The sequence below is a fragment of the Delphinus delphis genome, chromosome 5 (assembly GCF_949987515.2).
Source record: "Delphinus delphis chromosome 5, mDelDel1.2, whole genome shotgun sequence".
Classification (NCBI taxonomy): Eukaryota; Metazoa; Chordata; class Mammalia; order Artiodactyla; family Delphinidae; genus Delphinus; species Delphinus delphis.
The window spans coordinates 90,348,120-90,360,644 of NC_082687.1; the positions used below are offsets into that span (position 1 = coordinate 90,348,120).

At 36.8% G+C, this 12,525-nt stretch overlaps 1 protein-coding gene across 2 annotated transcripts in view; it reads left to right on the forward strand.

The window, feature by feature from the left end:
* Positions 1-12,525, forward strand: part of ADGRA3 (adhesion G protein-coupled receptor A3) — a 119,260-nt gene that overhangs the window by 60,510 nt on the left and 46,225 nt on the right. For both annotated transcript variants that reach the window (XM_060012748.1, XM_060012749.1), the window contains exons 7-10: positions 748-961; positions 7,733-7,897; positions 10,830-11,031; positions 11,964-12,119. In XM_060012748.1, coding sequence (XP_059868731.1) covers positions 748-961; positions 7,733-7,897; positions 10,830-11,031; positions 11,964-12,119 — 737 coding nt within the window. The remainder of the gene's footprint in view (positions 1-747; positions 962-7,732; positions 7,898-10,829; positions 11,032-11,963; positions 12,120-12,525) is intronic.

Sequence of the window (12,525 nt, forward strand, 5' to 3'; positions counted from 1 at the left end):
AAACTAAAAGAAGAAAAAAACAAAACCCATACTTACATTCTTATCACTCACAGGTAGCTAATGTCAAGGATACCTTGGTGTATCATCTTCTATACCTTTTTATTATGTTTTGTCCAAAATATCATACTCTAATGTTATTTTGTAACCTTTTGTAACTGGAAATGGTGTAAACTTGTTTCCTCATCATATAAAAGATGCATACCAATCCATTATACAGATGTGGCCATAACTTTTATTTTTTCATTACAGAGATGTAGCCATAGCAAATTCCTTATTACTGCAAATTTAGGTTAATAATTTCTCACTCTATAAACATTAAAAGGATTAATTTCCTTGTGTACATCTTTACATATTAGCTATTTAGGATAGAATACTACTAAAAGTAGAATTATTGTGTTAGACAAAGGAACTAAATATTTTAAAGACTTTTAATGAGCCAAAAGATTTGTGTACATTTTTGCATATGTAGTTAAAATTTCTCTTTTATTTTTCTTACTGGAAGGAAATATATCAGCTTTGTAAAAGTTGATATGAAATGGTTTCATTTTAATTTTACTTAACGGTGTTTTCATCTTGGACCCTCTTAATTCAGTAATAGCTTTGTTGATACTAACATTAGAATGCTGATTACTGAGAAATTTGTTTTTCCATTTTTAAAATTTCAATTAGACTTTCTATAATTTTAAATTTTGGAGTGTGAATATAGTATTGTATTTGTTAACTGAGTCTTTATTTTACTGTCTCTAGATCCTCCCCTTGAATTACCATCTTTCTACATGACTCCATCTCATCGTCAAGTTGTGTTTGAAGGAGACAGCCTTCCTTTCCAGTGTATGGCTTCATATATTGATCAAGACATGCAAGTGTTATGGTATCAGGATGGGCGAATAGTCGAAACTGATGAATCCCAAGGTATCTTTGTTGAAAAGAACATGATTCACAACTGCTCGTTGATTGCAAGGTAAACTTTTTTTAGATGAGAAATTGTCTCTGGATTTTATCATTTCAGAATTGTACTGTTTAGTTAGAATTTGAATGAATATTTTACCTTCTTGCATTTAAAAAAGCAAACTTCTGACATTTCTTTTCCTGATTGTTACTTATCTTCTAAAATTAAATAACTATCTTTTCCATCCAGTTTTGGAGGAAAAAAGCATAGGATAAAAGAGAAACACTGTTTAAAAGTGAGAGACTTTTTGTTTAAAGTCTCGAGGAAAAAATGTAAACTTTTAGTGCCAAACTTAATTTCTAACAATTTCCTGCTACTAATAAGCTTAGAATTTCACTTTTGGGAATCACCTAATTTTCACTGTCTTAAGATTAATGTAACATTTTAAGATACTTCCTTTTTTCACCCCACTAGTATAAAAGAATATAACACGTGTCAACCCACGATTGGTGCAAGCATAGCAATAGTTAATTGGAATGAACTTAAAGTACAAAAAACAGGATAAAAATAAATATGATGTTATCACTTATCATGTTTTATTTTGGTAAAATCTTAATCTGTAGGTATTGAATTTTCTCTTTCCTTCTCTCTGCCTCTCTTTCTGTCTCTGTGTATCTCTCCAAGCCTTTTTCTGTCTCTCTCTGTCTTTCCTTCCTACCAATTTCATAAAGATAGACCTCAGCTTGAATATTGAAGAGTAGATCTGTAGTTTCTTAGCTCTCTCCTGGGGCACTTTAGGGTAGTATTACAAAAGCATCATGAAAAAATTACCAAGAAACTAAAAGCTGTCTGAGTTGAGACTCAGGTTTGGGCATTTTGAGGTTCGAATATTCTATTTTATAATATCTCTTTCTCTTCTGAGATTTCCTAACTGTTTGTTAGAAGCATATTTTCATTTGTGTCTTTCAACTTTTATAGTAGATACCCTTAAATCCTTGCTTTCATATTGCAGTATCTGGGTCATCTTGGGATTGTCACCTTTACTATTTTTCTTATAAATATGGTTTATATTTCCCTATTTAAAAAATATTGTTTATATGTCTGGTAATGTTGGATTGTATCCTGGACATTGTGAATAATTTGCTATAGAAAAGTAGACAGAGTACAGCTTATGGGACAAATCTGGCCTATGAATGTTTTTTTATAGTTTTAAATGGTTACATTTCAAATGGTTATAAAAGTACCTACATAATATTCCCAGCGTTGCTTCTTGGTCAGCAAAGCCTAAAGTATTTACTCTCTGGCCTTCAAAGAAAAAGTTTGCTGATCCCTGACTCTGGATTCCTTTGTATTCTTCTCAAGACAGCTAGTTTTGTTTCATTGAACAGTTACCTTGGTTAAATTCAGACTCCTAGATCTGGCTTTTCTGTATTAGGCAGCCACTGAAATCTGCTTGGTGTTTGCCCTGTCTGCATGGGTCAGGGTCAGGGTCAGTTAAAGAGCTGGGTGGATTTTATATGCAGAAGTTTGGGCTTCCAGCCAGGCTCCTTTCTCCCTCTGTCCTCTGATTTTTCAACCGATAAGATTTTGAGTTTCTATTTGAATAATGCCTGCCCTTGGGCAAAAGCCATTAAAAAAATTTCCTGGTTACTCCCCACTGCCATTCCCTTCTTCCTACTGTCAGGTCCTCTTCGGTTTTTGCTTGCTTTGGATCACTCTCCATGTGTTCAGATAGTTATCATATTGTAGTTTTGTTCACAGCTTATAACTAACTGTTAATTGCGGGGAGGGTGGTTTGATAGGAACCACTCTGCTATTACCAGAAGCAGAGTTCTTTTATTGGGGATAAGATTGTTAGGAAAGTTTTTTATATGTTCTTTGCACTTAATATTAAGTTCCAGTGAGAAGATTCTAATTGTTACATTATTTTTACTGTGTGATAATTTCACAAGTGTATACATATGTCAAAACTTACCAAATTGTATATATATGTATTTTTTGGGCTGCGTTGGGTCTTGGTTGCCGCGTGCGGGCTTTCTCTAGCTGCGGCGAGCAGGGGCTACTCTTCGTTGCGGTGCGTGGGCTTCTCATTGCAGTGGCTTCCCTTGTTGCGGAGCACAGGCTCTAGGCGCTTGGCTTCAGTAGTTGCGGCACGCAGACCCATGGGCTCAGTAGTTGTGGCGCACGGGCTTAGTTGCTCCGCGGGATGTGGGATCTTCCCGGACCAGGGATAGAACCTGTGTCCCCTGCATTGGCAGGCAGATTCTTAACCACTGTGCCACCAGGGAAGTCCCCAAATTGTATATTTTAAGCAGTTTATTTTCTGAGTAGACAATAATTGACATATAATACAATAATAAAGCTTTAAAAATGTAATAGAACCCTTTTCTGAATAAAAGAGCCTTATTTTTTTAAATTTTATTGAAAAGTATAGTTGATTTACAGTGTTGTGTTAATTTCTGCTCTACAGCAAAGTGACTGAATTATATGTATATTATTCTTCTTCATATTCTTTTCCATTATTCTTTATCACAGGATATTGAATATAGTTCCAAGAGCTTTAATTTAACTCTTAAATTTTGTAGCTATAAAGTAACTAGATTTACTTTATAAATTTATTTCTGTAAGTCATGTTTAAATTAATCTAAATTCCTTTAGCATTACAAAAAAATTAATTCTAAGGATAGCAACTTCACCTAACATTTTTTTGTTGGTAGGGACACTTACCAAAGTGAAAATCTTTCATATGAAGACTGAGAAGTCCTTTACACAGAGTTAATCCCAGAATAATAAAGAAGTTGTAGGAAAAGGAAGTATGTGGTTATTGGACTGGTTTACCTCATACAGCTCTTGATTCTTCATTGGTCTCCTCATGTCGTTGATCCTTCATTAGTAAGAATCAGAGTTTGTATTTTTCCTAGACACTGAAATTGAAGCTACCTCCTTCTCCTTAAATCTCCTAATATGTCGTGTTGAGGATTCCTGAAAACTTTGTTCCAATAATTGGTTTTAGACATTGAAGGTATTGCTGAAAGTTGGGTTAGGACCGTTTTCCCCAGAAGGTATGCTAATGTGTCCTGGGGTGCCACAGTGTGTTAACGGAGGTGCTGTGTGGTATTATAAGTGTTTGAGCATAGTGATACTGGGCATTAGTGAGACACGACACAGCTACCAGCTCCAGGCAGTTAGGGTGTTGAATTTACATGATACTGCATCTCTTTTGCTGGTGCCATACTTTAGATAATGGGATTTTGACAGTTACTATGGTGCAAAAGCAAGTAGTGTGTGAAAATAATTTTGGAACAAGGAATATGGATATCACTGTTTGATCTGTATCTAATGTTTGATTAATTTTGGAGTGCCCAATAGGCATGCACAGCCCATTAGGAAGTAGTTGTGGTTAAGAATGAAATACTTATTTTAATTGATGTGTGTTTTTTTTCAAATGGCTACTAAGTTATTAGGACATATATACATAGTTTTAGGATTGCATTTAGTCATTGGAACCACCCTAGGTGTTTTTTTTTGTTTTTCTATTTTATTCTGTTATAGTCGATTGTATTTTTTTAACATCTTTATTGGAGTATAATTGCTTTACAATGTTGTGTTAGTTTCTGCCGTATAACAAGGTGAATCAGCTCTACGTATACATATAACCCCATACCCCCTTCTTCTTGCATCTCCCTCCTACCCTCCCTATTCCACCCCTCTAGGTGGTCACAAAGCACCGAGCTGATCTCCCTGTGCTATGCGGCTGCTTCCCACTAGCTATCTGTTTTACATTTGGTAGTGTGTATATGTCAATGCTACTCTCTCACTCATCCCAGCTTACCCTCCCCTGCACCGTGTCCTCCAGTCCATTTTCTACGTCTGCGTCTTTATTCCTCTCCTGCCCCTAGGTTCATCAGAACCATTTTTTTTTTTTTTAGATTCCATATATATGTGTTAGCATACGGTATTTATTTTTCTCTTTCTGGCTTACTGCACTCTGACTGGCTTACTGACTCTCTAGGTCCATCCACCTCACTACAAATAACTCAGTTTCATTTCTTTTTATGGCTGAGAAATATTCCGTTGTATATATGTGCCACATCCTCTTTATCCATTCATCTGTCAATGGACACTTAGGTTGCTTCCATGTCCTGGCTATTGTAAATAGTGCTGCAGTGAACATTGTGGTACGTGACTCTTTTTGAATTGTTTTTCTCGGGGTATATGCCCAGAAGTGGGATTGCTGGGTCGTATGGTAGTTCTACTTTTAGTTTTTTAAGGAACCTACGTACTGTTCTCCATAGTGGCTGTATCAATTTACATTCCCACCAACAGTACAAGAGGGTTCCCTTTTCTCCACACCCTCTCCAGCATTTATTGTTTGTAGATTTTTTGATGATGGCCATTCTGACCAGTGTGAAGTGATACCTCATTGTAGTTTTGATTTGCATTTCTCTAATGATTAGTGATGTTGAGCATCCTTTCATGTGTTTGTTGGCAGTCTGTATCTCTTCTTTGGAGAAATGTGTATTTAGGTCTTCTGCCCATTTTTGGATTAAGTTGTTTGTTTTTTGCTATTGAGCTGCATGAGCTGCTTGTAAAATTTGGAGATTAATCCTTTGTCAGTTGCTTCATTTGCAAATATTTTCTCCCATTCTGAGGGTTGTCTTTTCATCTTGTTTATGGTTTCCTTTGCTGTGCAAAAGCTTTGAAGTTTCATTAGGTCCCATTTGTTTATTTTTGTTTTTATTTCCATTTCTCTAGGAGGTGGGTCAAAAAGGATCTTGCTGTGATTTATGTCATAGGGTGTTCTGCCTATGTTTTCCTCGAAGAGTTTGATAGTGTCTGGCCTTACATTTAGGTCTTTAATCCATTTTGAGTTTATTTTTGTGTATGGTGTTAGGGAGTGTTCTAATTTCATTCTTTTACATGTACCTGTCCAGTTTTCCCAGCACCACTTATTGAAGAGGCTGTCCTTTCTCCACTGTACATTCCTGCCTCCTTTATCAAAGATAAGGTGACCATATGTGCATGGGTTTATCTCTGGGCTTCCTATCCTGTTCCATTGATGTACATTTCTGTTTTTGTGCAGTACCATACTGTCTTGATTACTGTAGCTTTGTAGTATAGTCTGAAGTCAGGGAGCCTCATTCCTCCAGCTTCATTTTTCTTTCTCAAGATTACTTTGGCTATTTGGGGTCTTTTTTGTTTCCATACAAACTGTAAAATTTTTTGTTCTAGTTCTGTGAAAAATGCCAGTGGTAGTTTGATAGGGATTGCATTGAATCTGTAGATTGCTTTCACCCTAGGTGTTTCTTTGAGGCTAGGGGCATTGTGGAAGTTATCTAGTGAAGGAACCACGAACCAAGAAAATTTGGGGATCTCTGGATTAGGGAATGCTTTTTATTGCCAAAAATTTTTATACACTTCCTAGTTCGATAGAGTTATGCAAAGTATAATGTTTGACAGGCTTTCTGGTTATTTAAATTTAATGTCAAACTCTTCTGTGTCATTTTACCTTGAATATATTTATTTCAATGTTTTAGTTTGTTTACTAACTTAGTAAAGATGATAAATATTTTCTTTGGTTCAGAATCACAGTGCCTCAAAACTCTTTATTAGAACATTTGTTGTTGTATAGCCATTAATGATTTTAGGAAGCTAGAAAAATGTGTTTTAATTTCAAGGCATTATTTTGTTAAGTTAATTAAAATTATACATGCTTTATGTCTAATGATTTATTTGTTTCTACATGAAAGCAAAGTATAGTAGATCATGTGGGGGGAATAAAGTTTAATTGAAGGTTCTGACATTTGCTCTTTAATTAATAGGTTTTATATTAGAGAATTATGATTTCATCTTGAAAGTTGAATTTTCTGACAGCTATTTAGAAATATAGCTGTTACTATAAGTTGAAGTGTACTTTTAAATGGGAAGCTACTTTTGTTAAAGCATTAATTGGTAATTTATTAAATCTTTTTAGAGACTTAACAGGTTTTAACTCCTTTTCCACAAAATATTTCATCTTAAATATTAATTACACACTTCATAATAGTAGTCTTCTTCATGCTTGAGTATGGATCTGAAAAGGTAGATATAACTTGGAAACTATTAGTTTTTTTTTAATTACCATTTTGTTTTTGATTTTTTTCTTTATTTATTGAAGTACAGTTTATTTATAATGTGTTAGTTTCAGTTGTACAGCAAAGTGATTCAGTTATACGTGTATGCATGTATCTGTTTCACATTCTTCTCCCTTATAGGTTATTCCAGAATACCGAGTGAAGTTCCCTGCTGGCTACTATTTTATATATAGGAGTGTGTGTATACTGATCCCAGACACCTAATTTATCCCTCCTCCTCCCTTTCCCCTTTGGCAACCATAAGTTTGTTTTCTATGTCTGTGGGTCTGTTTCTGTTTTTATTGCTTGTATGTGTAACCTAAAAAAAAAAAAAGGTTACAAATGAACTTATATACAAAACAGAAATTGACTTTCCTTTAGTTTTGCTGAAGGAAGTGCCATGATGTTTCTGCCTTGGCACTTGGTTTCTGCTCCCTGTGGTGGCCTGCCCTCCCTTTTCTTGGAGGGAGAAGTCTCAGTGCCACTCCATTCATTCTTATGCTATAGCTTTTACCGTAGTATTTTAGGTCTCCCTTTACCTGCCTGTCTTGACTTGCTGCTGAAGTACTTAAATGGAGGGGTTATTTTTTTATTATTATTATTAATCTAGCAAGCAAGCGCTTGTCCTACAGCATACATTCATGTTTGCTCAAAGAATGATCGAAGCACATGTTGTCTTCCTTCTTGCCTAACCATATTTTCTCTCTCTTTAAACTCTTTCTTCATGCAGTGCCCTAACCATTTCTAATATTCAGGCTGGATCGACTGGAAATTGGGGCTGCCATGTCCAGTCCAAACGTGGGAACAATACGAGAACCGTCGATATTGTGGTCTTAGAAAGCTCTGCACAGTACTGTCCTCCCGAGAGGGTGGTAAACAATAAAGGGGATTTCAGGTCAGTGACATGGAGAGTGCTGGAAAGGGCTGACTGGCCCCTCGTCTTTTTATTCTCAAAGGCATAGACATATGTGACCAGTCTCCTGTCGTCAGAAAGAAAATTTGAGCAATGTATGTGTATTCACATATATATCCTTATATATCTAAGGACTACCCATAAGTGATTTCAGAATCATTTATGGAGATTAAAAGTAAAAAGAGGTGCCTGAACTTTATCTGAGATCTATTGATTTATAAGTCTCTGAAAGTTGAGCCAGAAGTGTTCTTTTTTTTTTTTTTTTTTTGTGGTACGTGGGCCTCTCACTGTTGTGGCCTCTCCCGTTGCAGAGCACAGGCTCTGGACACACAGGCTCAGCAGCCCTGGCTTATGGGTCCAGCCGCTCCGAGGCGTGTGGGATCTTCCCGGACCAGGGCACGAGCCCGTGTCCCCTGCATCGGCAGGCGGACTCTCAACCACTGTACCACCAGGGAAGCCCGAGAAGTGTTCATTTTTATCAGGTGGTTTTATTGTAAAAGTTAAGAACCACTACTTTAGGAAACAGTTTGGAAATTCTACTAAAATAGTGTGCTAATAGCATTTCCTGTTTTCTTTTTTTTTTTCCTGTTTTTTTTTTAAGGGCTCTTTTTGGATGACCTTTGGAAGGTTTTGTGGTGCTAATTGACTTTTAACTGTAGGCAGTTAAGTGGACATCATAATTAGCAGAAACACATAACCATTTTTCCTCCCCTTTGGTTCTTCTGGCAATTAAGCAAGAGGGACTTTGAGAAAGGAAGGCTGTTGGGTGGTCTGAAAGCTGGGGAGCCACTAGTGTTGGACTCTGTTAAGATGATCAGAATGGGTTAAATATTGTGATTTGTTTGCTTTTTTTTAGTAGAAAGTTTAGAATTTGTGAGAGCTAAAAACTTTTACCTTAGACTCTCCTTACTTTCAAAGTTGCTTTAAAACATTATCTTTAAATATGTTATTTACCTAAAGTTCTTTATGTTTAGAATTTTAGCAATGAGTTATATAGTTAATATAGATGAAGGGAAATATGTAGCTCTGTAAAGCAGCATAAAGATTGTTGAATACCCAGTTCATAGCTGTCTTATGATTGGTGGTATTGCTGCCTTGTGGCTGTAAGTCTGATTTTTAAGGATAAGAAAAAAAACCCTTTGGTGTTAATCTTTCAAGTCAAAGGTAAAGAAGCAATAACATCTTTACCTCAGCTACTTCTCCACTGATTTTTTAAAAATAGTCTTTCGTCCTCCTCCCCCTCCCCCTTTAAAATTCTCCTTGACATGAATGTGTGGAAATCATAATTTATTATTGCCAATGGATAAGTTTTTTATGTGGATTAACTGTTAACCTATAATATTTAAATATTTAAAGTATACGTTAAAGTGCAATATATAACATTTGTTAATTTTGTTAAATTCAGCATCTTCATTAAATAGTCATAGTATGTTTTCTGCTTGTGGTGGATTTTCTGTTTTTACTCATAGTTTCGGAGGGTTTTCCATTTTTAAAAATAGAAGTAGAGTCTAACCATTTAACTGATTAATGAATTATTTATCTTTTGACATTCTGTAAGATATTATACAGTTACAACTTCCACTGCATTAATAAGATTTAGTTTAGTCTTGCTTCATCTTTTATATAGTTTTTCATAATGCATTCTATTTTGGTGTGGCTGATATTATAATTTAGCAGTTCATATGTTATGAGTCAGCTATAACTGACTCATATATATAATATATATATATATGACATACAACATATTATCAAATATGTTATTTTCATTCCCAGTTTTGGAGAAATAAAGCTCAAATAACAAAGATTTCTCTCAATCCAGTTAGTGCTGATTCATACCAGCAGGTCAGTGTAGTCACTTCACTTGCACAGTGACTGTACAATTTATCTGGGCTTCACCCAGATAAATTCGGTTGTATATGGTATTGGACATCTCCAAGACCCACCCCCCGCCATCCCAGCCAAGTGCAGAAGTTTGCTAAAAGGACTTATGAGATTCAGCATATAGCTGTAGTGACATCTAAGATATAGTGATACAGTAATATACATAGCTGGATAATAAGGGAAAAAGACACAGGTGGGTTCTGGAGAGATCCACATGTAAGGTTCTTGATTATCTCTGCCTCCCAGGAAGGTCACACGGAGCTCACTGCTCCTCCAGCCTTGAAAAGACAGCAGCCTCTGTATAGTGTTTCTGCCCAGGGAAGCCCACTGGAGGCACAGCACCCAAAGTTCTTGTTGGGGGCTGGTCATGTAGGCATCCTCTGCCAACCTGATACCAAAACTTCAGACCCCCAGGAAGAAAGCAGGTGCTTAGCATACACCATATTGCTTGTCCAGACAGTCTAGGTACAGTGAATCACCTTTACCAGTTAACTGTTCATGGGAACACTCCAAGCCCCAAGTTCCTAGGTGCCACCGAAGGACCAGCATTGCAAGCAGGCCTTTCTAAGGAGAGCAGTCTTGGGCCTGCTATGGTAGCTCTTTTCTATACATATCCTAACTCTCCTTCTGTGACAGGGCAAATTCTATTTATATTGGATAAGATTCTGACCTTATGTAACTAATGGTTATATAAGCCAGCAATACAGTAACAGTAATTAAAAAGAAACGCAGGACCATTTGGTGTACCATTTTTTTTTTCTACTGGGTAAGATACAATTTCCCTGTCTGTTTATATTTAGAATATTTTAGGAAAATATTCTGTTAGGGTAATAAAATACACTTGGCTGGTAGCTTAAAACGGTTTAGTCCATTTTAACTTAAAAAAATTTTTTTGGGGGTCCTTATTATTAAAGTTTTGTTTCTTCTTGATTTTTGTCTGATTCTGTGTGACATGTTCTAAACCTTGATTTTCCTCTGCTGTTACTAGTGTCAGCGTAGGTTCTCTTAGGCCATTTTGTCTTCGTCTCTCTAGGTGGCCCAGAACGCTGGCAGGCATTACCGCACATCTGCAGTGTACTCGGAATACCCACAGCGGTGGGATCTATCCCGGAAACGCCCAGGATGAGAGAAAGGCCTGGCGCAGATGTGATCGAGGTGGCTTTTGGGTGGATGATGATTATTCTCGCTGCCAGTATGCAAATGATGTCACTAGAGTTCTTTATATGTTTAATCAGGTAACTGGAAAGTCTTCAGATCGGCCGAGGGTGCTAATAAAACGTGGTACTCACACCAAATACATAAGATTTTTTTTTTTAATACTAGTAAAGCATAGGATTTGGTGTTTATACTTCAGTGGACTGTGTCTTTGGGATCAGACCTGTCCTTCTCAACCAGAGAAGGGCATCTCTGGCATCACTCTTCCTTTCCAGTTACGACCTGACTCTGTGCCTTTGCCTGAATACCTTCATCATCTGTATCTCCAGGCAAAATCCCAACCATCCTTCAAATGCACCTGGGAAGCTACCCTTTAGTTCCTTTTATAAATCCTTTGTCACAAGTGATCCCTTGTTGCACTTGTACTATTCGTATGCTTTTCCTTATCTCTGCTTCTGTGTGTCTTTTTTTAAACCATAGCAGATTATAAGCTGCTGGCAGGTGCTTTCTGTGTCTTACACATTTTCTTACGTTCCTCTGCACCTGATATACCCTTTTTGTAATGGTTGCTGCTGAGTCGTGTTTAAGTCAATAAATAAACAAATGGGAAGCATGACTGGCAGTGCATGACAGTACAGATAAGAGGCAAATAAGTGATTCATGCTCCCATGTGGCAGGAGTTCCAGGCCAGATATTGATCCTTCCTGGCTGGAATACTCGGGAAAGGTGTTACTAGGCAATTGGAATTGGGTATATATAGAATTTGGCTAGGTAGAGATGGTGCAGCCCATTTAGGTACTGTTATATTCCATTCCAAGTTAAAAATAATTCCTTCAGGTAAGTTTCCAATAATATTTCAGTCTTCTCAGTTTTGGAAAAGCACTTTAAGAAGGTCATAGTGAGTAGATGATAAAAAATTTGAATTCATTGCCATGTTTTGAAATGCAAAGGTAGGATGTCAAAATTTTGTCCATCATTTTGCTAAGTGCTGCTTTTTCCCTTTTTAATATAGATGCCCCTCAACCTTACCAACGCTGTGGCCACAGCCCGACAATTATTGGCTTACACTGTGGAAGCAGCCAACTTTTCTGACAAGATGGATGTTATATTTGTGGCTGAAATGATAGAGAAATTTGGAAGATTTACTAAAGAGGAAAAATCAAAAGAGGTATTTTCTGGTTCAGATTTGTAGCATATAGCATATCAGCAAATGGTCATGTGATAGGGTTCAATCTGTATTTTGAAAGGCTGTTTATGTTTGCTGTATTTGAACTAAATATACCTTTTAACTTCTAAAATTGTCATTGAAAAACCTATGCTCCATTATAGTGACTTGTTGGGAAGAGTAGAGGTGAACTGTCAGTTCTTGGAAATTACCGTGATGGGGCACAGCCAGCCTGTGAGAAAGCAACGTCCTGCATCCACGTTGTAGGTCAGCCTGGCTGCTTCTCTCAGGCTGCCTGGGATTTCTCTTCTCCACACTGTCAGGTGTCCGTCCTTCTTAGTGAGAGTTTTAGGCCCCCAGATCTTGTGTTAAATTGCTTAACTGCTTTTGGAATGTCCTAGAGAAGTGA